This window comes from Paecilomyces variotii, assembly GCF_004022145.1.
Source record: "Paecilomyces variotii strain CBS 101075 chromosome Unknown C8Q69scaffold_3, whole genome shotgun sequence".
Classification (NCBI taxonomy): Eukaryota; Fungi; Ascomycota; class Eurotiomycetes; order Eurotiales; family Thermoascaceae; genus Paecilomyces; species Paecilomyces variotii.
In genome coordinates, this window is record NW_021167142.1 from 1,913,064 (window position 1) to 1,934,695 (window position 21,632).

The 21,632-nt window shown below is 48.2% G+C and overlaps 8 protein-coding genes across 8 annotated transcripts; 4 read left to right on the plus strand and 4 right to left on the minus strand.

Moving 5' to 3' along the window:
* Positions 1 to 569: 569 nt before the first annotated feature.
* C8Q69DRAFT_400561 (hypothetical protein) lies at positions 570 to 2,135 on the plus strand (the record flags this gene model as incomplete). Its single annotated transcript, XM_028627889.1, has 6 exons — positions 570 to 705; positions 819 to 850; positions 932 to 1,003; positions 1,112 to 1,408; positions 1,476 to 1,550; positions 1,617 to 2,135. 6 exons carry the CDS (start codon positions 570 to 572, stop codon positions 2,133 to 2,135), a joined length of 1,131 nt encoding a protein of 376 aa, XP_028486791.1.
* An 822-nt stretch (positions 2,136 to 2,957) lies between these two features.
* Positions 2,958 to 4,210, minus strand: C8Q69DRAFT_506014 (hypothetical protein; the record flags this gene model as incomplete). Its single annotated transcript, XM_028632761.1, has 2 exons — positions 2,958 to 3,653; positions 4,070 to 4,210. The coding sequence occupies 2 exons, from the start codon at positions 4,208 to 4,210 to the stop codon at positions 2,958 to 2,960; spliced, it is 837 nt and encodes a 278-aa protein (XP_028486792.1).
* An 843-nt stretch (positions 4,211 to 5,053) lies between these two features.
* Positions 5,054 to 6,157, minus strand: C8Q69DRAFT_399681 (putative NAD(P)H-dependent D-xylose reductase xyl1; the record flags this gene model as incomplete). Its single annotated transcript, XM_028627867.1, has 3 exons — positions 5,054 to 5,080; positions 5,142 to 5,926; positions 6,010 to 6,157. 3 exons carry the CDS (start codon positions 6,155 to 6,157, stop codon positions 5,054 to 5,056), a joined length of 960 nt encoding a protein of 319 aa, XP_028486793.1.
* A 1,224-nt stretch (positions 6,158 to 7,381) lies between these two features.
* C8Q69DRAFT_217316 (transcription factor AbaA) lies at positions 7,382 to 10,512 on the minus strand. The gene is made up of 3 exons (XM_028626260.1): positions 9,806 to 10,512; positions 9,574 to 9,750; positions 7,382 to 9,496 (listed from the first exon to the last, which is right to left on the minus strand). Exons 1-3 carry the CDS (start codon positions 10,248 to 10,250, stop codon positions 7,731 to 7,733), a joined length of 2,388 nt encoding a protein of 795 aa, XP_028486794.1. The 5' UTR covers positions 10,251 to 10,512; the 3' UTR covers positions 7,382 to 7,730.
* A 561-nt stretch (positions 10,513 to 11,073) lies between these two features.
* On the minus strand, positions 11,074 to 14,173 carry C8Q69DRAFT_217314 (putative pre-rRNA processing protein Mrd1). The gene is made up of 4 exons (XM_028626259.1): positions 13,895 to 14,173; positions 12,972 to 13,769; positions 12,470 to 12,742; positions 11,074 to 12,414 (listed from the first exon to the last, which is right to left on the minus strand). Exons 1-4 carry the CDS (start codon positions 14,120 to 14,122, stop codon positions 11,197 to 11,199), a joined length of 2,517 nt encoding a protein of 838 aa, XP_028486795.1. The 5' UTR covers positions 14,123 to 14,173; the 3' UTR covers positions 11,074 to 11,196.
* A 162-nt stretch (positions 14,174 to 14,335) lies between these two features.
* C8Q69DRAFT_462527 (dynein light chain type 1) lies at positions 14,336 to 15,505 on the plus strand. The gene is made up of 7 exons (XM_028630323.1): positions 14,336 to 14,496; positions 14,557 to 14,579; positions 14,647 to 14,680; positions 14,738 to 14,772; positions 14,826 to 14,852; positions 14,909 to 14,978; positions 15,043 to 15,505. The coding sequence occupies exons 1-7, from the start codon at positions 14,466 to 14,468 to the stop codon at positions 15,105 to 15,107; spliced, it is 285 nt and encodes a 94-aa protein (XP_028486796.1). The 5' UTR covers positions 14,336 to 14,465; the 3' UTR covers positions 15,108 to 15,505.
* Positions 15,506 to 15,753: 248 nt separating this feature from the next.
* On the plus strand, positions 15,754 to 17,342 carry C8Q69DRAFT_462532 (hypothetical protein). Its single transcript, XM_028630324.1, has 7 exons — positions 15,754 to 16,278; positions 16,358 to 16,411; positions 16,497 to 16,530; positions 16,606 to 16,630; positions 16,703 to 16,735; positions 16,791 to 16,831; positions 16,931 to 17,342. Exons 1-7 carry the CDS (start codon positions 16,017 to 16,019, stop codon positions 17,103 to 17,105), a joined length of 624 nt encoding a protein of 207 aa, XP_028486797.1. The 5' UTR covers positions 15,754 to 16,016; the 3' UTR covers positions 17,106 to 17,342.
* Positions 17,343 to 19,020: 1,678 nt separating this feature from the next.
* C8Q69DRAFT_217484 (hypothetical protein) lies at positions 19,021 to 20,122 on the plus strand. Its single transcript, XM_028626261.1, has 2 exons — positions 19,021 to 19,300; positions 19,358 to 20,122. The coding sequence occupies exons 1-2, from the start codon at positions 19,268 to 19,270 to the stop codon at positions 20,027 to 20,029; spliced, it is 705 nt and encodes a 234-aa protein (XP_028486798.1). The 5' UTR covers positions 19,021 to 19,267; the 3' UTR covers positions 20,030 to 20,122.
* The last annotated feature ends 1,510 nt before the right edge of the window (positions 20,123 to 21,632 follow it).

The following is a 21,632-nucleotide window of genomic DNA, read 5'->3' on the forward strand; positions in this document are numbered from 1 at the left end:
ACGTCGGCATACTTATGATCGATGCCACTGCCATATATATGTGTTTCATCCTTTGCGGCTCCTGCGCTGTACATAAAGGCCTTTTGTCATTAAAAAACGACGTTCACCCAACCAACACCTGACAGAAGATACCAGTTTTGGCGGGAACGTGTATCCCTGTAGAATGCAATAAATAATTGGATTAAAGAACTGAGTTTCTTGTGTAATCGATATAGCTGAACTCTGTACACTTTCGTAGTAAACTCTTCCGTCGCTAGTCGTGTCGAAGTCAGTGGCTTCTGTATGACGGCCTTTTCGTGCCGCAAACAGCAACTCCAGGAACGGCGCCGCGGGATTAACTCCGACGCGGCAGAATCATACACCCACGTCCCCACGTGCTTCTTTCTATACAAGATTCCCATTCTTGTTAAGCTCAGTGTGATCCTCTCTCCGGCTTCATTGCAACTAGAAATATCCTCTTCCTTGATCGGCCCTGGACTTGTTCGCATTCGATGTCGACAGACGCGGATTCCGCGCCACCAGCGATCGACGGACAGCAGCAGCAAGCCGCGCAGACCACAGGGACAGAGATGAAGAGTAGCAGCGGCTGGGATGGGAAATTGAGGGTGGAAAAGAGCGCGGTTATCACGAACCCAGAAGCTCTTGAGGACCCCGATTATTCGGATGAAGATGCTCCACCTCCAGAGCAGATCGATGCTGATGAAGGTACGCATTGAGCTGGCTCCGCTATACTCGTGGTCTTATTCTTGATGGAAGACACTGTTTTTCTAGATGATATAATGGGTATAGAAGCTAATGATGTTCCTTTTCCGGTGCAGATCTGTTGGAGGACGTGGAAGAAGACATTGACGTACACTCCCCCTCACCTTGCTTCGGGATCGGAGAACGAGATCTGTCAGGACGTTCCGCTGAACAATACTTCTGATATCAGGATATCGACCTCGTGCACTGTCGTATAACATCCATTCCAGCTCTGCATCTGGAGCGGTTCCCCAAAGTCGAGGTGCGTATAGGTTCTTTACCACGTTCCCCGCATCACCGCCATTCTCTCGCGGGGATGTGAAGCAGAGACTGGAAAAATATGAAGACTAACAGTTGGGTATCATTATAGAAAATATGCCTACGACAAAACCAGATCACGCGCATAGAATTACCCTCTAACATCAGCTCCACCCTCACGGAGCTTGACCTCTACGATAACCTCATTTCACACATCAAGGGTCTGGACGAGTTCACGAACCTGACGAGTCTCGATCTCAGCTTCAATAAGATCAAGCATATCAAGAACGTGTCGCATCTCACAAAGTTGACTGATCTGTTCTTCGTTCAAAATCGGATATCGAAGATAGAGGGGCTAGAGGGTCTGGAGCGGTTGAAGAATCTTGAATTAGGTGCCAACAGGATCAGGGTATGAGCTGGACTTTTTGAGGGCTGTTGATTCGATCTCCGAGTGATGCTTATGATTGTTTCTTTAGGAAATCGAGAACCTGGAGACGTTACACTCGTTGGAGGAGCTCTGGCTGGGGAAGAATAAGATCACCGAAATGAAGGTGAGAGAGCTGTCTCTTCCTCTATGGTCCCACCAGAGCAGAGGCGTTAACAAACCTCATGTATAGAACCTCGACGCCCTTTCTAACCTCCGCATCATCTCCATCCAATCAAACCGCCTCACTAGCATCACCGGCCTGTCGAACCTCAAGAACCTCGAAGAGCTCTACCTCTCCCACAACGCCATCACCGATCTCTCCGGTTTGGAGGGCAACACCAACCTGCGTGTCCTCGACTTCTCCAACAACCAGGTCTCGAAACTCGAACATCTCTCCCACCTCGAGCACCTGGAGGAACTGTGGGGTTCGAACAACCAGATCTCCAGCTTCGAGGAAGTCGAGCGCGAACTGCGGGATAAGAAGGAGCTGAAAACCGTGTATTTTGAGGGAAATCCGCTGCAGACGAGAGCACCGGCGCTATATAGGAACAAGGTTCGGTTGGCATTGCCGCAGATTATGCAGATCGATGCTAGTAAGTGCCTACGCTCATCTTTTTTTTCTTCTTGTCTCTCCCATATCGTTTTATTATTACTGGTAAAACATCTTGCTAACTCGACTCGCTCTACTACAGCCTACGTGAGAACTTGATAGTCTAGTCTAGCCTCAGTGTAGAATGGACCACGTGTGAATGATGATGAATCGAATCGGAATTTTCCCCTTGTTATACGCTTCTCTTTCAAATCGTTCACTGTAGTATTGACTATTGTCGAGTAATACCGCATCCCAGTCAATAGAAATGGTTCAGAAAAGCTGTAGGGAATAATTATACCGCAAGAATCTATTCTAATTTTCTTGGCAGTCTGGTATCTCTAATCTCAAGATATCCATCTCTACCTCGCTTCTCCAACTCATCATCAATTTCAAATTCCATCTAAAAAGAAATAGAGAGAGAGAGAGAGAGAAACTACCATTGCCAACAGCTGGTTGTAGTTGAATCTCGAAGTCAAGCAAAGTATGATTTCATTTCAGCTGAGTTAGTATTAACATTTCGCGGGTATATTTGCTTTTATCTGGGGGCCACGCGAAGAGAATGTCAACATCGTCTGGAGATTATTTTGCAGCAGACAATTTTGGGGATGGATGGGGTTGTTGGGGGGGGGGTTGATTATTTGATTTGGGAGAAAGTTCTTGAAGGTGTATATATGTAGATACATGCATACTTCGGACTTGACGGTTAGATCGCAAGGCTTTTGCCGCTGGATTAGATGATGAGGGGCATTTCTGAGGTCAGGCCTTTCGTCCTCGTATGCTCGAGATGATCTTCAGGGTTCTAGACCCCTATTTTCCGGCTTTGGTTGTGGCCATCCCTCTCGACGAGCGCCCCCTATAGACATGTGACAATGAGGGTTCTCGGAGGCTGCATCCGGTAATATATAATCAAGGCCCATTATTCAATAACCCCTTCACACCTCAAACACCATCAGACGGGACAGTCTTCCACTTCGCCCTCATAAGCTTCATCTCCTCTTTCGGCGACAACCTCGCTGATCCCAACGTCTCTTCTTCATCTTTCTGCGTCTCTTCCTTCACTTCCGATTCCGCAGCATCTATCTCTTCACCCTTCTTCCCCCCCTTCTTCTCCAACCCATCCCTATACAACCCCATCAACGACGTCGCCCCCATCCGCACATTCTCATCCTGATACCTCTTCTTAATCCGAAACGGCACATGTTCCTTCCTACTCATCATCCCATCCGCAAGCTCAGGCAGTGGAATCCCCGTCGATTTCGTCAGGTCATGATACCAATAACTATTCGTGAGGACTTCATATGAATTATGGTACGGGTTGCGGAGGACTGCTGATTCGTGGCTGTGGCGGGAATAATCGATTTTGCAGGTCATGGTACGTGGGGTTGTTGTTGATGATGATGATGATGATGATGATGATGATGATGATGAGGATGGGTCCGGGGGGGAGGTTTCGGACCAGGGGTCCATGGCGGATTTGCCTGGTGGGGAGGAGGAGGTCCATTTTGTGTTGGGGGGTGGTGGTGGGATTTCGATTGTGAGGGGTGATGCTTCGATGGCGCGTGTAGCGGCGTCTGAGGTGTCGAAGATGGCGAGCGTGGCTCGGTCGAGGTTTATGGATGTGTTGGTTGTGTCGTACTGGGTTTCGGCGTAAGTTTCAAGGAAAAGATAAAACAAAAAGACAGGGATGGAAATGACACTTGATATAGGGTGTATAGGAAATGGAAGTAAAGTCTGAATAACTGCAGCAGACACGCATTCGATCTCTTCATCATAGAATATAGCCATGCAAAGAGAGGTGATTCTGGACGCATGAAAAGATGGGGGAATTATTTCAACAACGCAGTACAAACAGTCCAACAAGATTGCAACTCATATAAGTATCAGAAAACCAAGTAAAAAAAATAACTAGACAATCAACACATCAAAAGCAAAACTCGAATCTAGAAACGAATCGCCCTTCAAAGATAAAGTAACCCACCCAAAACACACATAATACCATGTACGCACGCACGCACGCATGTATGTATAAAGAATAAGATAGAAGCACATACCTTCAAGTTTCTAAACGTCACAACTTCCCCAAACCTCTGCAGCGCTGCGAGGACCAGTTTGCTCTCAGCCAGATTCCGCGGCGCGGGCGTCGTCTGGATGTGGACTTGTTTGAACGCGACTCGGGATCGAAGGGCCGACATGGTCGTGAGCATCCTTGTCTTGTCCTCTCTCTTTCCCTCTTGTCTGTTTGAAAGATGTGGGTTGTTTTTTCTCCTCTAAAAGCAGGGTCTCGGGTTTTGAGGGACGGGTTAATGTATGAATGAATGAATGAATGAGATGGTTTTGTCTTCTTCCCTTGTCTTTCTAGGGTGAGAATTCTGCCAGTTTTCTGGGCGAAGTTTTGATGCAGAAGATGATATGTGTCCTCCCGTCTATGTTATTATTAATTAGATCGTGAATCATTACCTTGGAATCAACAAGGTGCCGTATATAATCCAAGAGCTGTGTCGATCGGGTGTGGTGCTGGGGATGCAGCTGTGGATCTTTTTCTCCAGGTGTCGATTTGGCTTGGCGTTGGCCGATATTTTTCCCTTTGGGGTAATTCTCCGCCATCACCTCAAATCATGCATATGCAGAGTCTAGTTACGAGCTTAACTTTATTCAGTCGAATTGACTACAAACTAATCATCAAATGTTTTTAAGGGCACACAGTTAAAGGTGGAATGGAATTTATACATTGTCTACTACCGAGAGACATGAATCTTTAAGGTCATAACGTAACAGGTACTGATATACTTAGGGGGAAGCAGATATAGCTGTCGGCTGCAGCGAACCCGATCATTCCAAATGCGCACATATCCGTCATTGCATATCTCCAGTACGATGCAATGGCGGGTCTGATGAATACGCTCATATCGATCGTCAAAAAAAGGAAGTACATAGTCGCCCTTATCGCAATCAGGCGCGGCTCATTTTAGCCTGGTTGCGCACCTATCGAAGGTCGAGCGGAGAAAAGTGCCGATGGGGGGAGGTCATGTCTGCGTTTAGAAGATGGGCACGTACATGCCGTACTAGAAGACATTGTTAGAGAGATGCGTTGAAGAAGGGCGTTGAATAGGGTAGAAAACTCACGTTGAGGGGGTCGTTGAATCGGAGGTTCTTGTCCAGGGCGCTGATGGCCTTGATATCAGCCTCCTCGAGATCCCACTCGAGCACGTTCAGGTTCTCAGCCAGACGGTAGGGCTTGTCACTCTTGGGAATGACAGAGATGTCCTGCTGGGTAGACCACCGCAGCAGCACCTGCGCAGCACTCTTGCCGTGCTTGGCGGCGATCTGCTGGACGACAGGACTGTCGAACAGACGAGGGCAGTTGTCCGCGTTCTCCATGTGGAACTCGAGGAAGCTGAGCGGGCCGAAAGAAGAGTAGGCAGTGACGCGGAGACCTTCCTTTTGGACGTACTCGATCAGACGGGGCTGGACGAGGTAAGGGTGGTGCTCGATCTGGAGAACAGCAGGACGGATGCGAGCGTAGCGGAGCAGGTCCATGATCAGCTGGGAGTTGAAGTTGGAGATACCGATGCTGCGGGCGAGCTTCTTGTCAACCAGCGACTCCATGGCAGTCCAGGTCTCCTGGATGGTAGCGTTGCTGAACTCGATCTCGTTTCCCTGGCTCCAGCCGGGGGGGTACTTGACGGAGGGGTCGACGTATTTCAGAGAAACGGGGAAGTGGATGTAGTAGAGGTCAAAGTAGTCGACGCCCCAGTCAGCCAGCTGCTTGCGGGCAATCGGCTCGACCTTGTCACCCTCGTGGAAGGTGTTCCACAGCTTGGAAACGATGAACAGCTCCTCACGCTTCACGATACCCTCCTTGATGGCGCGGGCAACACCCTGACCAGCCTCGACTTCGTTGCCGTAGTCTGTAAACGCAGTTCCATCAGCTCACTAATTCTATTTCAGGAAGAAACACATCCCCCCTCAAACCCCCCAGGGAAACACCTACCGCAAGCGCCATCGAACAGACGGTAACCAGCCTTGATAGCGTTGTAGACCTGGTCCGCGCAAGTGTCATTTGCGACCTTCCAGAGACCGAAACCGACACGGGGCATGTCATAGCCGCTGTTAAGCTTGATAGTAGCAGGAGTAGGCATTTTGTCTGATATGAATTGATTGATGCTAGAACTTTTCTCGTTGCAAGGACGACTTTTGTTGTTTTCTTTTTTTTTCTCCCCAAGACGGATTTCTCAAGCGTTTTACTCTAGAAAGAAAAGAAGAAAACCAAGAGCGCGGGTATGGCCTGACCTTTTAAGAAAGCTCGATAAATAATAATAATTACTACTACTGTCTAGCTTGCGTGGCCACAGAGCTTGCCCCTCCCCCTCCCCTTGGTCTTGAAATTTATCCTGGAGGAAAGGCTAAAGCCTCAAGTCAGGACCCCACAGAGAGCGGGGGAAAGGGAAAACACTCGGAAGGCTCATGATTATTTCTGCCAAATAATAATCAAGCCGCTATGATGGGGTCAAGAGACGGTTTGCCGGTTGCTGGGAAGTTTTGGACCGGGCTGTTGTGAGATGGGGAGCTGGCTATATCACCCGGTCCGATGACCCCGATGGATGTTTTCCCGGACAGAGAGAAATAAGCATCTACATACTTATGCTATAATTCTCGTAGACAGTAGATTCTCTATTATTGTTATTATTATTAAAATCAGCAATAGTCAAAACTCATCTCAGAGCTCAATTGCAAAGCTCACACACACACAGTTGGCAAACCAGCAGAGAATAGAATAGAACATCACAGAACTCCCCGAGATCAAGTAAGTATACGGTACGTACTAATACTTCCAGGGACGAGGGAACCCGAACCAAAAAGAAAAAGAAGAAGAACCATAATAAGACATAATAATACCCACCCGGATAAAATGTCCCCAGATCGTGCCGGCTAAAATCAAACTTCCCTTTCCCTTTTTATCCCAAACTTCAACTGAAGTCCCGAAAAAGAGAACTCGACTGGGGATATTTTTCATTATTGGTCCCTTTTTAGCCCCAGGTTGATTTTTTGGGAGTGGATCTCCGGATTTATTACTACAGTATTGCTGTATTATTTTTTGTCTCTTTTTTTTCTTTTTTGCCTTGGTCGATCTATCCCGCTAAAATGGACCACGGTTGGACCCTTGCCGGCACGAGGGGAACAAATGGGCAATGTAAGGTACGAGATCCATCTCAAGTCAATATGACCGACGCGCGCGAAAAATAATCAGTCGCGACGTGGTTTACAACTCGCGTCCGGTGATAAATAGGTAGGAAAACAAAGGAGAAAGACAACGCGATGTTGGGTTCTTGGGAAATATCCATTGTGAAATTAATGAAATGTAGATAGGTTCTAATATTAATTAGTTACAAGGTGTACAGGATATCTTTTCTATCTCGAAAAAAAAAAGAAAAAGAAAAAGAAAAAGAAAAAGAAAAATAACCGAGTGTAAAAAAGAAAGAGTGAGAGAAAAAAAAAAAAAAGGGAATAATTCAAAAGATCCCAGAGATATCACAGAAATACCCAATCCATGCATGCGCCCGCTTTGCCTTTTGTCCAGGAGTATCATGCCACCAAAAAACACCCAAAAAGAAACGCCGCCGAAAAAAATGGAACCTGACCAATTCTCCTTGATAAAACCGTACATTACCATCATCATTATTATTATTCATGATTTTTTTTGTTAAATCTGTTTCAGACCGTCGTGCCCTCGGGGTAAACCGAGTTGGTGTGATCGGGGCCCGAGTTGGGGATGCCGGGGTCCCCGGATACGCCCCCGACAATCTTGTCCATCAGGTCATCGGAAGGCATCATGCCTTCCAGTCCGTTTCCGGTCCGCTGCTCGCGCGATACGGGAACCTGATGGTGCTGGCTGGGGTACTGCAGGTGGGTGTAACCGCCGTTGCTGGCGTTAAGGTCGCCGTGAATGCCGGTCTGATGCGAGTCCCAGAGTGGCGCTTGCCCGTGTGCCATATCATCAATCGGGGTACCGGTAGGTGGTCCGAAGATGGAGTGCAGCACACTGTTATCGTGTGCTCTGGTGTGCTGTTGCTGGGGAGGCATGTAGTGGCCATCGGGAGCAATGGTGTATCCGGCATAATGGGACTGGGAGAAGGGAATATCGTGCAGGTTGATCATCGGCTGTCCAGCGGTTGTAACACTGATGCTGCTGGCCTGAGTGGTCTCCTGATGCAGACCGGGGAAAGGGTCCAGAACGGAGCTCGCTGCGGTCTTGTCCCCGTAGCCATCCTCTGCCTTTGAGATAGAGTTCAGAAAGTCATAGGATCCCTGAGAAGGGAACATATTAGGGACACTTTCATGGGTCTCCTGATAGATGGGCCAGTGATGCTGGACGTTCTGGCCCGGGTGGAGGAGATCATGATGCTGAGGAGGCTGGTATACCTGCTGAGGCTGCTTCGACATCACCGATTCCAGCGCCAGCGGAGGCAGATCGACTCCCGTGTGGGTTCGCGGGCTGTTGGTCGTGCTCCGGTCTGGAGGAGGAATCAGCCTTCTCCATGTTGTGGTGCCAACCTCTCCGGGGCGCGTCTGGCGGAATTTCCAGAGCAGAACAGCCATCCGCTTGCTCTCATCACCATGACTGGCCGAGAAATTGGAAAGCCGGCGGTGGCTGGGCGGAACCGCTCGTAGCTCTTGCACCGCAGAGAGGGAGCGGAAGAACTGCCTGGTGTGCTCATCAGCCGCGTGGGCAGCTTCAGGCTGGCCGGAGTCTTCGGCCAACCGCTTCTCCTGAGTGAGCTGGGTGAAGAGCGTAGCCCACCACGAAGACTCAAAAAGAGGCTTGACCTTCGTAGACGATGCCTTCTGGAGATCGTGATATGTCTCCAGCATCTTCTGTCCATCTTCGTAGATATTCGTGCTGCATGTCCACTCTCTCATCTGGCTAACCATGGAGACATCTCCAGCAGTGGGATGAGCAAAGTCAAGGTCCAGCTGAATTCCAAGTCTGGATCCTGATGGAGGAAAGTCTCCCATCAGCTGTAGGTTCACCTCGAGGAGAATGATATCGCAGTCCAGGGGACCGTTGATGTCATCAATTAAAGAGGCAAGGTGAGGAAAAGACTCCCGCCATCCGATGAGATTCTCCAAGGGCATAGGCAGCGTTGCTGGGCGGTGCTGGTCTCCCTGGAGGCGGGTGTACACATGCAAGGCCTTGTCGATGCGGTTTGCCTGCTGAGGGGCACTCACCCACATGTCGAAGTTGAATGCATGGATCAAGTGAGTGTTGGCATCATGGATATTAGATCCAAGGGTGAGGTGCGGCGGCGGTAGCTCCCCGCTGTAAGGCTGCACCGCACCGGCGTGGTCATGGTAGGTAGATGGAAGGTGAGCACTATAGCTTCTCGGTATTTGGTGGTCAAAGGAGCTCCTATACTGCGGACCACTGGTCTGCGGTTGGCTGCCAGAGCCCTCTGGCTTTTCGCGGACGAGCCTCTCCCCTATACGTCTAATGTTAGCGTTCTGTCATCTCCGCACCATATATGTATGTACATGGTGCTAATATGCATTGACTTACATTCAGGGTCGCCCTTGAGGAAGGAATCCAACACCTGGAGGTGACTGGACACTTGCTTCCTTGTTCTTCTCTTACCGGTCAAGCGATAGATGTACTCCGCAATGAGTTCATTACGGCCATATGACTTTCCACGCTCCGACCACTTTCTTCGACCCATAGGAGGGTTGGCCTCCAACGCTATATCACATTGTTAGTATAGGAGCTAATGCCAAGAGTGAGGGGAATATCTAACCCTGCTGGAAGGCATCTTCCAAAGCATCAGACCAGACAGGCTCGCCATCTTTGCCTGTATCCCGTCGAGGTCTTGCCCGGTATTCAAGATACTTCTGGGACTTCAGGTAGCTCCTCTTCCGGGAACCGTTGGACGTCGGCAGAGGCGGACCAGCAGACTGCAGTCGTCGAAGCTTCTTCTGCTGCAGACGAGCCGCGAGGGCCTGCTGGCTCAGGTTTGGAGCCGACACTGTGTGAGGAAGAGGGTGAGGTGGTTGAGGATACTTGTAGGGCAGCTGCTGGACTTGGTCTTCACCACAAGTTACATTGCCGTTTCCAACGTGATCTGAGTATAACTGAGCATTACCAGAGGTGTTCTGTAAAGCTCGACCAGAGCCTGCTCCCACACTCTCCAGCGCCGGCGGGTTCTGAGGGAGCATACACCCAGGTTGCCACTCGGTAGCCATGGAGCGGACCGGGCAAGAAGCTCTCAGAAGAATGGTGAATTCCAGAGAAAAAGGAGAGGACGGACCACAAGTGCCAACGGCCGAGTAGGGCACGCAAAACACAGGTCACGGAAACAATTCAAGAACGTAAATGCTCGAAGAGAATGTTAGCAGATGGGAAGGAGAATGTGGGAGCAGGCAGCATGGTGTTTATAGGACCCGATATCTCGCCTGGAGAGGGGGGTGACCGGAGCTCCAACTAGCCTGATAGAACAACTTGATTGTTTAGACACTCCTTCGACAGCAACCTCGATGTCCCTGGGCGGGACCGTGTCGTGATAGTCGCCCATTCGGGAGGGAGGGCGAGGAGAACTGGAGATAGTGGCTGTCCTTGCCGCACCGATTGAGCTGCGAGGAAAGGGCACGATGTGAACGAGCCAAATTGAAGCAAGGGGTCCACGACCGCACGATCCAGTTAACAAACGCGCGGAGATTTTTGACAGAACAGAGTTGACGTACAACTGAATGACTAAGGCAGGTACACAATGAGGATGGTGGGTTGGGGTGGCAATTCGATATTGAAGAATGTTAGACGACCAACTGTATCGCAAACCGCCAGTGCCGAAGAATGTAGAAGTAATGACCAGAAGATTAATTGGAATGTAGGCGGAGGCATAGACCCGTGCTCAGGTTGTCCATCATCTCCGCTATCCAAGACATAACAACAGAAAAGGTCCTACGGCGCAGGGGAGCTCGAAAGGTATCTAAGGAACGGAATACAAGATGTATCGAAGGAGCTTGTATTTTGGGGGGTGCACGAGGCCCTTTGCGCCGCGTCCTGTACTGACAGCAGCCCTAAAGCAGGAAGAACGTGTGAGGGCACGGTTATCTAGAGTACTAAGAACGGCTAAGCAAGGGATGACAGCACGACCGCCATAGCTCTCCCTGTCAACAGGGACACAGGGACTTAGCTTTCCTCCTCGTCCTGGGCCCCTACAGTGAATTTCTTTCGGCCCGTTCCAGTAAGCTTTTGGATCCTGACCCTGTCCACCTGCTCCCCCACCTTTTTCTCGATCTTTTGGATCTCCGCCTCGGGATCGACAGCCTCCTCGGACGCGAACTCCAGGACTAAGCGCCTGCCAAGAAGATGCGTGTTCTTCAACGCGTCCATAGCGTTTTCTGCTTCGCGAGCACTGACAAAATCAGCGAACGCGAAACCACGAGCACTGTGGTCGAACTTCTTGGGAACCCGCACAGAGCGCAGCTGTCCGTACGCTCCAAAGAGCGATCTGACATCCTTTTTCGTTGCCTGGAACGGCAGGTTCTTAATGATAATCTTCGTCCTGCGTGCCGCAATCTTCTTTGCAGTGTCTTCGCGTCTCCGCTCTTCCGCAGCATCCATGCCCTTGTGAGATGCTTTGATGACGAGCTCATGCTGATCTAGCTTATAGCCATTCATAGCAGCCAGTGCTGCTTGGGCTTGCGCACTAGTCCTAAACTCGACAAAGCCGAATCCCATGCTGAGAGTCTGGCCAGGGCGTTTCGGGTCAGGTTTGGTTTTGACCTTAGCGGATAAGAAGCCATCCAATGGTTGGAATACTTCGGTTAACCGCGCATTGGTCGTTGCGAAGTTCAAGTTGCGTACGAAGAGGGTTGATGTCAGAAGTTGATCCTGAGTATCCTCTGCCGCAAATGTATCGGCCGTTGAGAAGCCTTGAGACACAGCCTTCGCCTCCAGCACTGACTGCTGCGGAGCGGACGTGCTATCAAAGAGATCTTTAGGCGCTCGCTCCAGGAACAGGATTGAATCTCCCAACTTGCGATACGCAAGACCTTTGAAGGCTTTTTGGGCTTCATCTGGTTGTGAAAATTCCACAATTGCTATAGTGCCACTGGGGGGCATTAGCAGCCTAGTGAGCTGACCATACTGTTCAAATAGCTTTCTCAGATCGGCCGCCTTGACTCCGAAGGAGAAATTCTTTACGAGTATGGCGGTGTTCCCACGCTCTTTTTGCTTGAAAGCATCGAGGTTGACCCCATTAGAAGAGAAGTACGCCTTGGTCTCCTGGATCACATGAGTCTCCGCATGAGCCTGCTTGATCGCAGCGTCCGCAGAGGTCGGATCCAGAAGCTCGGCTTTGGAGACTCCAAGTCTCTCCGCCACGGAAGACATAACAGCATCGGTCTGCTTTCAGTCAGCGCGGGCCTTTTGCTGACCAGGATTTACCACTGCAACTTACGTTCATATAGAGAGAGTTCCAACTAAACGTCGATGAAGAAGCTTCCATTTTCCGTTTTATCTGTTTTTGTTTCTTCAAGGGTAACTTGGATAGTTCATATTCATCTATCTTATACGTCTTCTTCGCAGAGGCTGGGAGAATATGAAGCAATCGGCCTTGGAAGGTTTTCCCGTCCAAAGCTTTATAGGCATCGATGGCCGAGGAAGCATCGACATATTGCACGTAAGCGAATCCTTTACTTGACGTGGAGCGCGTATCGAATGCGACATGTATCTAGATAAGTTAGCAGTTGTCTCAAAACTGCATAAAGAAAATTCTTTCAGAAAGTTCAGGAGCTCTTCAGATATAAAGAAGCATCTACTAAATACCCTTTCCTGGTCACATCAAGTGCTTTGCATCAGATGTCCCTATCAGGATGATCATCACGAGAGCGTCCGATCTTTCCTCGTTTATAAGAGGATAGAAAGTGTTGATTTGTGTTATAGAAGAAAAAGTCACTCACCTCTTCAGTTTTTCCAAACGGCGAAAAAATGGGGTCGAGATCTGCTTCCGTCGCATCGTACGGCAAATTCCGTACAAACAAGCGAGCAGAATTATTGATAAGCTCAATGTTGGCATCATTTTCTTCCTGCTTCGCTGCCACATCTGCATCTGCATCCGCATTCGCTGTGGGGATCGGAGTCGTTTTATCGAGTGCAACTCCCCCCGACTGAGGACCATCGTCATCGTCATCGTCATCCTCCACTGGTTCGAAGCGACTCGAAGGCACAGCTGTGTCATGCTCTGCTTGCTCCTCCTCATCAAGGAGCCCGAGCAAACGGCTTGTCTTCGATCGAAGCCAGTCAGCATCTGATTTGGGCTCGGTCTCCGCAGGCACGTCATCTGCCATGTCCTCGTCTGCTTCACCATCGGCTGTGCGATTAGAAGCTGGCTCCGAGACGACAGCATGTTGTACGTGTTCCTGGACAGGCGCTTTATGTTCGCTAGGTACTGCAGTCTCAACCTTGGTCTTCTTCCTCTGGGCCTGACCCACATCCTCGACAGGCTGCTCGACACCTACAGACTGTCCATTGGCGTTGACTGATGTAAGCGTTTCAGCTATAATATCATCATTCGCCCACGTTCTCTTCTTAGTGTTTTGAGTGAGAGATAGATATTCCTGTAATTTAGTATCTTCCTGGGTGTTATTCTCATCACGTTTGCGCTTGAGCGAATTGGCAGCAAGAGATTCATCCGGCTTTGATCTTTTCTTAGCCTTCTCAGCCGCCGCCTGGGCGGTCTGAGTATTATCTGATTTAACCTATAGATGTACTGGTCAGTTTCAGGACCACTTAAGACTGGTCAGCCTCGACAACGGTCAAGAAAAGGGGAAAAATAAATAATAGAAATTTTTGCGACATTGTAAAGCGGACAGCGAACACTTACTGGACGAGCAATCTCTACTGAGATCTTGGACATCCTTATGAATGTTCTATTAAAGTAATCAGCGGCTTGCTTTGCCGCCTCAGCATTTTTGAAGCCCACAAAGCCGATCCTGCGCTTTGGAATGACATGAGCATCAGTCACAGTGAACCGGCTGGAAAAGTGCTTCCCCAAATCCTCATTGGAGAGGGTTGGTGGAAGACCAGAGACGAACACTCTCGTGTTCTCCATGGTGTTTGTTTGACACAGCAACTGACGATGCAGTGTTGTGGGATTTGGAAGTAAATCAGAAAAAGAAAAAGAAGAAGAAAGAGGAAAAAAGAAAGCGGATGCTTTTTTTACTTTTTTTTTCTGCACTTTACCATGAAGGCGGTGAGCGTACTCGAGTTGGTCCGTGCATGGAAGATGTCTCCGGTGCGCGCTGAGTCCCCGGATCGATCGAGATGGAACAACAAAGCCTACGATCTCCGGGGTGCCCTCTACATAAAAGCCTGCCCATATCCATAGTCTGGAAACCGGTCGCATCGTACTTTCCCGTCCGATATTTCAGTTGCGTGGCATATACTTCGACAAAATGGCCGCCGAAAAGCGTGAGAAGCTCGAAGGTAAGCTCCAGTACTCAACTCCTTTTTCTCGAGGATACAGCTAATCAAGGACATTTCCAGCCCAGATTAAGTCTGTGGACATGGTAGGTACCTGCGATCGCGGCGTTTCTTTCAGGCGAATGAAGACTGATTTCTGGTTTCTTTTTCTAGACCGAGGACATGCAGCAGGAGGCTATTGAAGTTGGTACGGCTTCCCCGCACCCACATTAGGCGTCGAAGCAAATATACTGATAATTTCCAGCGACTGAGGCCATGGACAAGTTTCACATTGAAAAGGTAATAATACCGGGGAAAATCTGTGCTCGAATCCGACTAATTCTTCCCATCAGGATATTGCGCAGTACATCAAGAAAGAGGTATGCGACCTCGCAAGTTCCGAAATTGGTCCATTTTTTGTTGACGTCGTCTACAGTTCGACTCTCGCAAGGGCGCTACATGGCACTGCATAGTAGGACGGAACTTTGGCAGCTTCGTCACTCACGGTAAGCGAATCTCCCATCTGTGGCCTACAGAGTTCCCTTCGCTCACGAAGTATACTATCTGCAGAGACGAAGCACTTTATCTACTTTTACCTCGGTCACTGCGCGATCCTCCTCTTCAAGACTCAATAAATTTACCCCTAAAATCTACCTTCTTTTTTTTGATGACTCGAACATGAGACCTGGTGGTTTCAGTCCCAGTGAATGGGACCTTGTATTCCGAGTGATGTATTAATGCACTGTAACTTTTTGTTTTTTGTTATCACAAAATTTAGCTCCGCACACATTGCTCAATGGTATTTCATATCTCTCCCGACGTCTGGCGGTTTAAGAGGGAAATGGTTATGCTAAGGGTCGTCCTCAGACAGTTGGAAGTTTCAGCTGTGGATCTGATGTTGTGCAGCAGGGGGCTTCTAATGAAAATGAAGTATTTCTGTAGGAGCATCTGGTAGATACACGTCTGGAGCAGCTACGAGGGTTCGAATAAAATAAACTATGCAATTATAATGCTATTAAGACAATGATTGCCGTAGTGATTTGGTATGCGTGACCTCGATGGACACAAAATTAGAGGATGAAGCATGGGAGTCCTCCTTGAAGGTGTTTTTGCGAGTATAGTGCCGGTATGGGAGTTCTATTTCGTGCCCTTGACCCGCAACAGCGCTCATCCAGGTGGCGCTCGAATATATATAGACACGTGCTTGACAAATTCGAGATGCACTTGCTCTTGAATTACTAGGCCATGATTCTTAGCGAAGCAGATAAATTCTATGAGAAAGCCCTCAGCTTGGATGATTATGACTTAGAAACGTCCGTAACTTTTATTCTCCCAATTTCTGCTTGCAAGCAAGTTGATCGCGAGATAAATACTTAGTGTCCGTACCCGGTTGGCAGACGACCAACTAGGTGTGTGTTTATGTATCAACTGTAATGACAGAACCGTTTTAGTTAGGCATAAACATCTCTTGCAGTATTAATAGCCTTCTATGGTCATAGCTCCTGAAGAAATTGAACCGTTGATGGGTTCCTGTCGACAACGCCATGATCTGCGGAAGAAGCGCTCAGAATGAGCACGGCCGTTGCCGTTGCTTGACATCGCCAAGCCACAGCGCCACCATCGCTTCCGCGTCTTGTCTTCGCGTTATCCCCCTAAGAGCCTGCTTCGCAGATATTTCTTCTTGCGTTCCGAGACAGATAAGATGCTTTGATCAATATACTCAGACATACGACTGCACCTCGCTTCTGACCCGAGAAAAAGTGATCGAAACAATCATGGCGATCTGTATCACGTTTGGAATGCAGGGTACGGTTCCGCAGTAGCCACACCGACTGAATGACTCCGAAAGAAGCATAGACATGAATCGAGCTAATTACTTCTACAGAGTTTACCTCCAGACTGCAGGGTTACGAGAATGTCAGAGCGTATTGCTATAACTGCAAGTGCCCGGTTTATCCAGCTCACAGAACGGCTAAGTAATTACTGGTAACTGAACACGAGACTAACCGATGTTCGCTCCGCAGGCCAACATTGGGATGCCTACTGTATCACCAGATGGTAAGTGATATATTCTTCCCTGGCTGAAAATTTATCCATTACAATCTGTTAGTATTGGAAACTGACAACCTCTAGGCCTTGGTTCACAGTCTGCTTCATTGTACGGCCCCCTTGGCGTTTGTTGCTGCGCCTCTGAACGTCTCGTATATTCTAACTGATTCGCGTCACATAGCCTGTCATTCCACTCGCTTTCCACAAGTATAAGGTCAGCCTCCCTTCTCATGCAGATCTGGTACGAGATCTTGCTAATACCACCGCAGGAAGTCACGTGCGCTAGATGTCGCTTTACTCAAGACCTTAGGTATGAAACCATCTTTCCATTGGCAGGAATTTGGAACCAAGGAACACAGTCGATAATCCAGGATATACCTAAGGATCAATCTAACATCAGATCCAACAGGGATCGGCCCGACATAACTCCACAAACAGCCCCTCCGCCTGGGTACGTCTATTATCCCCCCATGGCGCCGGGAGCGATGGGAACTATGGGACCTCCTGGGCCTCCTGGGCCTCCTCCAGCCGCAAGTGGTGCCATTCCACCTCCACAACCTGCAGCCCAGAAGAGGTACGCTTGATACGAATGTAAACATAAGCATGGAACGGACGGGGTATTATCGCTTGTGTCGCTTTATGGTGTTTCCGTTATGCCGCTCTGTTATCTTCCTTCTATATTCCCGCGCGGGGACAAATTAGACGCCCGACAGCTACTCTGACATGATATTTTTCTCCTTACCGCAGAACCTGACTATGTAGAATATTGCAAGTTATATTTTATTGGTCCACCCTCTCATTACTGATTTAGTCTATAACAGCCACTCCTCCTTTCTCTATATTCCTTTTTAGACGCCGTAGCCCACCACTTGCCATGGCCCAGACAAGATATCTTTCATTGAACTGTCTGACTAGCAAGGACTAATATCAAATCTAACTACCCCATCCAAAGAAATCTTCGATTTTCCATACCCCGGCGCAGAACGAAATCGAACACTTACTGACTATCCCATTTGTGGATATCCTGCTCCCAATCTCCGCGCGAGTGAAGACTACTGCCACCCCAGTCTTCAGGGCATCAAGTGAAGCATATATTCAGTCACTGGACTGAACAATGTATTCAGGGAAGCGCTCACTAGAGGTAAGTGTGATAGTATGTCATCAAGATTACGGCCCCAATAGCCGAGATCAAAAATTCACCGCGGCAATTCCCATATTACTCCTATCCTACAGGAACAAACGTTCACTGCTCTGACAATCCATCAATGGAAACGATGAAGGGACCTTACCCCTCTTTTCTCTACTTATTTATCTCCTCCCTCGAATTCCACATTGTACTGTAGCTCTTTCCCCGAAGCTGAACCGTAGTCTTTACGGGATATAAAGCTAAATAATAATTTCCATTCTCGAGTTTTGATATGAGAAATTTTTAGTATACATATACATGGCTCCGAACAAACCCGCTATGCACGTATCAAGGATAAATTTGGTCTTACTCCCAGCGACGTAAGTATCACTACCTTTACCTGGAGAATAAGAGCACGGGTTGTCCTTGCATACCAGGACGGAAATTTAGAACTGACATACGGTATAATAGTGGGCATTCGTCATAGAGAGAAAAAAAAAGAAATTGAGGACAAGTTTGAGAAAATAAAGTGGCCCATGACCACCAAATGGCTCCGCAATGACTTAGTTCCACAGAACGCACAAATCTACGACTCGTCCTAGCCAGCCAGTACATCCAGCGCTTCGACCTGGACATACTGCACAAGCCTGGGAAGGCGAACACAGTTCCGGATGCACTTCGGCCCGGACTCTACAGCCCTTGGTGTGCTGCTGCCAAACGCAGATGAAGAGACTGCAAAAATTTGCCCTCGGAAACTGTTTGCCCGTATCTATATGGAAGACTTGTCTAACATCCAAAGATCATCAGTCCCTATAAGGACCAGAAATACCTTGTCGACGAAGTACTCCAAGACGCAAACCTGCGTTGTCGCGACAATCTGACTGTAGATGCCTGCCAGGGTTCGGAGGCAAACTTTGTCATCTTCCTGATGACCAAGCCGTCGGATCTAACTAAATGGGAGGAAGTGCGGGCTTCGTGGCGGATAGCCAACGACTGAATGTTGCGTTGAGCCGCGCTAGGAAAGTCCTGATTATCGTTGGCAATCTCGATGTCTGGAATAAGAAGTGAATACGCAGACTCGACTCGTTTCCTGGTGTCACCAGTGGATTTAAATAATCTTTGCATGGCCTATCTTATTTATGTTTTCTTATGACAGGACAGGACACAAAGATGTCCAAGCTAACATTGACTTATATCTAGAACATTACATTATTGGACCTGGTTATTCTTGCCATATGGACTCCTATACCGCCCCTGCCTCAAAGAGAGTCTTTGTCAAATATACAAAGCGGTCTCCGGTTCCGAGCTTCACAACCAGCTTCTTATCTGAGAGAAGCGAACAAAGATCGAAGCGAGGTCGACGTTGAGAGTTGATCGCCAAATTCCGCACTCTATAACCGCTGGCGATCAACAGTTGTTTGGAAACGATACCTACCGACCGGCACCTTCTCAAAAGGCTATGCACTATGTAGAAGAAGATAAACGACTTAAGGAGAATTGCAAAGTCGAACGCGAAGAGTTCCAAGAACATAATATCCTGCTTCTCCCATCCACATTGCTTTTGATATCTTCGAGCTAGCTCATCTCCCACTTTAACAATCTCCAGCATCTGTCATTGTCATGGACCAGGCTGCTTTTACTTCTTCTACCCCCGTAAGTACTGATTTCTAAAATGTTATAATATTATATCTTATTAACTAATGATATTAGGATCTCTGCGAGATTGGCACGGCAGTCATAATACAAGCTGTTATTAAATTCATGCGCCAGCACCCTACCAGATACGGCGACTTGCGTCCTCATACTATTATTTGGGGCCATAGAGATAGTCCTGAAGACCGCATCTATGCTCTCGAGGAAGCGTTTAAAGCCTTGAGAGAGGAGAATCAGAGACTCTCTGAGTTGAACTCACGCCTCACATGCGATCTCGAGAACCTAACCACCCGGGTCAGGGAGATTGAGGAGAGGCCAGTCACCGATGACCCCCGTTGGCACAGACTCGCTTTGTCTTTGCAGTCTCACTCAAGTAGAAGTGAGCCAATAGCGGAATTGGACACCCACATAAGCAACAAGCTATGGGTCGTCTACAAAGGCCTTAATAACATCATAAAAATCGACGATGGTCCCTTAGTAATTGAATTCGACAAGTTACTCCTACGCTCACCAAGTACCCCAAGGGAAAAGAATGTAGAACTGGGAAATCTGGGGTCGCAACATCTTGCAACTTCAATACGGTCTGCACAGGGCTTTTATAACGATGAAAGAATAAACACGGGTCAGTCCAGTGGGCGGAATATCAGGGCTGAACAACAAGCATGGTCCGAGGCATATGGGGAAAGTCAGCCATGGGTTGAAGACATATGTGAGACTCATCTTTCTTAATCATGACCACTAAGATATTTTACAGGGTCTATGATCTGTGGCTTCCTGATTGCTTCTTCTAATAGCTTCCAACTCCTTAAATCATCGTTGAGATCAGTGACAACTGTTCAAACACGGAAACGAGTCGAGAAAGGGAAGAAGAATCACCGAGCTACTCGTTGTAACCCCTCAGAAACACGGGTCAGATGCATCTTCTGGATCTCACAAGGGGAAGATCACCTCGGGATAAAGTCACGCTGCGGCTTGGAGACAGAGAATGGAAAAGAAAATGGGGAGCATTTCCATCATACGATACGGCTCGAATCTTTGGGAAAGTATGGTCGAGAATGCGGCAGTTCTCAGTGGTAGTGTTGGAACCATAGACGACTGAATTTACTTTCTCAATTAACGCCGTTGCTTTCAGAGAATGCGGATTTGATCAAACTTGGCATTTGATAAGGCTGAAGCCTGTGTGCGAATATCACCAGCGGAATCTAGGGCAGTGTTCGATGGTCGTCTTACAAATAGATGAAGGTCTAAGACCATGATTCTCAATAACTTTTGGCTGGAACCACAAGGGTCTAAGACGCATTACTAGGAACATCTAATGAGCTAGACGACTATCTAATTACATGTGATGCAATGGTTGAGATATGATGCATGCGCCGTAGATCATGCAATAATAAGCGTGTCATCTTAAGAGTTACCGGAGTGGCCTGACGGGGGTTCCTCGGCATAAGAAGAATAGATATCGGATGGATGGATAATATCCCAACGTCCATTGGTGCGATTCTAGGGATTATCACTAGAGGTCTTGTGTAGTTCTTTGCGCCAACAACGTTCGAATAAAGTTCCGAGCTATCTGTAAGCAGGGCAAGCTGTCATAGAGCTACCTGCATTGGGCCCGGTATTTAGACAACGTGGGTTTCGGCCGAATGCCGGTTTATACTCCGTACTCCGTAGTTTGCGTATTTCCGATCTACAGTAGTGACCCAGAAAAACGGTGATCCAGTGTTAGAGAGTGGATCTATGAGAAAAGAGATGGTGTGGACGAGGGATCTGGAAGCGGGTGTCCCTTAACGCTAAATACTGATCCAAAACTTTAGACCATCGTCAACTAGCAGGCATTATTAATCCATCATCCAGTCTAACCGGCTCTTGTGCCTGGATAGTCTGCCGAAAGATAAGTCCATGGTGGCAGATCAGTGGGGAATGCTCTCATTGTTCGCCTCCCAAGGCTCTGGAACAAACTCTGCACAGCATGGAATCATGGATTCGGGTTCGCAGGCAGCTTGTTTATTTTATCTTATCTTCCCGATCCGCAAACGGATCTGAATGGTAATGCAGGTCTTAAGTAAGTTACCTGAGTGAGTGACTGAATAATAATAATAATGAGAGGGCAGTGGCTGTTGCTTATCTGGTCTATCTACCTTTCGTGTGTCTCTGTATGTTGACTTTCGGTCCGATCTATCGGCAATTGATATCTGCGTTGCTTCTCCACGGGAGTTTTGCAAGTACGTAGTTATGTACAGTAGTCAATACATAACTAATATTAAATGGTAGTCAACAGACGAAGACATGAGTCCAGGTATCAAGTAACATGAACAGCAGGAGGTTATCAGCG